Source organism: Apis dorsata, unplaced genomic scaffold (genome assembly GCF_000469605.1).
Source record: "Apis dorsata unplaced genomic scaffold, Apis dorsata 1.3 scaffold_269, whole genome shotgun sequence".
Lineage (NCBI taxonomy): Eukaryota > Metazoa > Arthropoda > Insecta > Hymenoptera > Apidae > Apis > Apis dorsata.
The window spans coordinates 731,526-734,132 of NW_006263547.1; the positions used below are offsets into that span (position 1 = coordinate 731,526).

Consider the following 2,607-nt stretch of genomic DNA (forward strand, 5'->3'; position numbering starts at 1 on the left):
ATATATTAAATATAAATAGTTTGATAATTGAAATAAAATGAAGTTAGAGTGAGGTATCTATTTTTTCACATTACTAATTCATTCTCTTTTCATTTCGCTTTGTGAATTGCTTATTGCAAATGTAAATTTAAATTATGACTTAATAAATAACTTAATTAATAAAAATTTTTATATATTAACTTTTGTATTTATTTTAGCTTCTAATAGAATCATTATTTAAAAATTTTTCTCAAATTTTTTACAAATATATGTATATATAAATTAAAATTATTATTATTTTCAAATTTTAGTATATAGTTTCTGCTCCACCTGAAAGTGAAGTAATAAGTGGAATGTTTATACCTTGGTATAAAGATTATGACAGGAATATGTTACTACAAGCTGTAGGAATTGTTGGTGCAGTTATAATGCCACATAACTTGTATCTTCACAGTGCTCTTGTTAAAGTAAGAAAAGAACAAAGAGTATAAATAATCTTTTTTATGAAATTGAAGAAGTAGGCATTCTTATGTATTAAAATTATTTATCAAATATTAAATAAATATTAATATAATATTTTATAATTTATAGTCAAGGGACATTAATCGTGAAGAATCCAAAAAAGTAAAAGAGGCAAATATGTATTATTTCATTGAAGCATGCATTGCACTTCTGGTATCTTTTATAATTAATGTATTTGTTGTTGCGGTATTTGCGGATGGACTTTATAATAAAACTAATTTAGAAGTTGTAAGTACAAGAATTAAAAATTATAAGAAAAATATTGTATTGTAATTTTCAAAATAATATATTCATATATTATATTCATATATATTTCTTTACATTTTAGCACAATCTTTGTAAGGATAACAATTATACTTTAGGAATAGATACATTTACGGTAAGTAACAAATCATTTAAATTTTTATTTTTATTATTTTTATTATTTTTATTTATTTATTTATTATTTATTTAAAAATGATAGTTTTTTTTATTATATTTCATTTTGTTCTTTACAGAAGGAGAATACTACTATTTCAGTAGATCTTAACAAAGGTGGCATATTTCTCGGTTGTGCGTTTGGTGCAGTAGCAATGTATATTTGGGCAGTTGGTATTTTTGCTGCTGGTCAGTCTTCCACAATGACAGGAACGTATGCAGGACAATTTGCAATGGAAGGATTTTTAAATTTGCAATGGGCTCGTTGGAAACGAGTTCTCTTTACGCGAATGATCGCTATTGTTCCAACCTTTCTCGTTGCATTTTTTAGTAATATAGATAATTTAACTGGCATGAATGATATCTTGAATGCTATTATGACTCTTCAGTTACCTTTTGCAACATTGCCAACAATAGCGTTTACTAGTAGCTCTCAGATTATGGGTGAATTCCGAAATGGAATGTAGGCTTTATTTTTATTTTTATATTTATAGTTTTTTAGTTTTGTACAATATTAATGTATATTTTTATAAATTTCAGAGTTAATAAGATTGTTGCAACAATATTATCTGTTATTGTAATAACTATAAATATATATTTTGTGATAAATACTGTTCAAGAAGATTTACCGCATCATTGGGCAGTGATACTTGCCATTTCTATATATTCTATTTTGTATCTCCTATTTTGTTTATATTTGACTATTCACATGGCTGTGAGTATGGGCGCAACTTCTCTTGGTAATCATTGGGTATGTATTAAATTGAATTATAAATAATAATTATAACAAATAAATTAAATAATAAAATATCATTAATTATTTTATTGTTAATTTCTATTGCAGCTTGTAAGAAAATATATTGGAAATCCTGTAAGTACAAAACTTGGATTATCAAATCCTGCAATATATGCAAGGTAAGAATTGTATATATTTTATGTATAATAGAACTTCGTTAGTTAATTTAATTAATTGTGTTTTATAAAATTTACTAATATGAAAAAAAAATTAGTTTTTTTCATTTATATAATATATGTATTGTAATTAACAATGTAATATAATGAAGTACATTTTGTGTGAGAATATATAATAATATATATTGATAAATTATTTGTAAAAATTATTTTAAAATAACTGCTAATTCTATATAATTAAATAACTATGTTTTATCTTATATTTGTTTATTTAATAAATAAATTTATTTAAGTAATTCATAACAGTTTTACTTATATATTTTTTAAATTTGTTTTGGCATTGTAATTGTCATAATAAATAAACATTATTATATATTCGTTAAATAATATAATTTTTAATAAAATAAGTTTAGATTAGAAAATTTGCTTCATATAATATATTTTAAAATGTTTGTTTAATGTTATATGTAATTAATTGCTCTATGTCTAATATTAATTTTTAAAATCTATAAATGTGCGTGTATATATATGGAAAGCAAAAATTAAGATATAATTGAATACAAAATGTAAATATAAAATGGAATTAGAAATATTTATTGACCATCATATATGCTTTATTAATATTATATATATTATAATAAATACTAACATATATATAATAAAAATATTGTTTTTTTTTTTTTTACCATTTTATACTTTCTAAAAATAATGTTATATAATTTTTATTATATTTTGGTTTATAAAATAAAAATTATATTCTAAAAAAAAATTTTTTTT

The 2,607-nt window shown here is 21.1% G+C and overlaps 1 protein-coding gene across 3 annotated transcripts in view; it reads left to right on the forward strand.

Moving 5' to 3' along the window:
• The window catches only part of LOC102672494 (protein Malvolio), a 9,807-nt gene that overhangs the window by 5,852 nt on the left and 1,348 nt on the right, over positions 1-2,607 (forward strand). For all 3 annotated transcript variants that reach the window (XM_006616662.2, XM_006616664.2, XM_006616663.2), the window contains exons 6-11: positions 291-446; positions 571-729; positions 830-880; positions 999-1,381; positions 1,459-1,669; positions 1,763-1,833. In XM_006616662.2, coding sequence (XP_006616725.1) covers positions 291-446; positions 571-729; positions 830-880; positions 999-1,381; positions 1,459-1,669; positions 1,763-1,833 — 1,031 coding nt within the window. The remainder of the gene's footprint in view (positions 1-290; positions 447-570; positions 730-829; positions 881-998; positions 1,382-1,458; positions 1,670-1,762; positions 1,834-2,607) is intronic.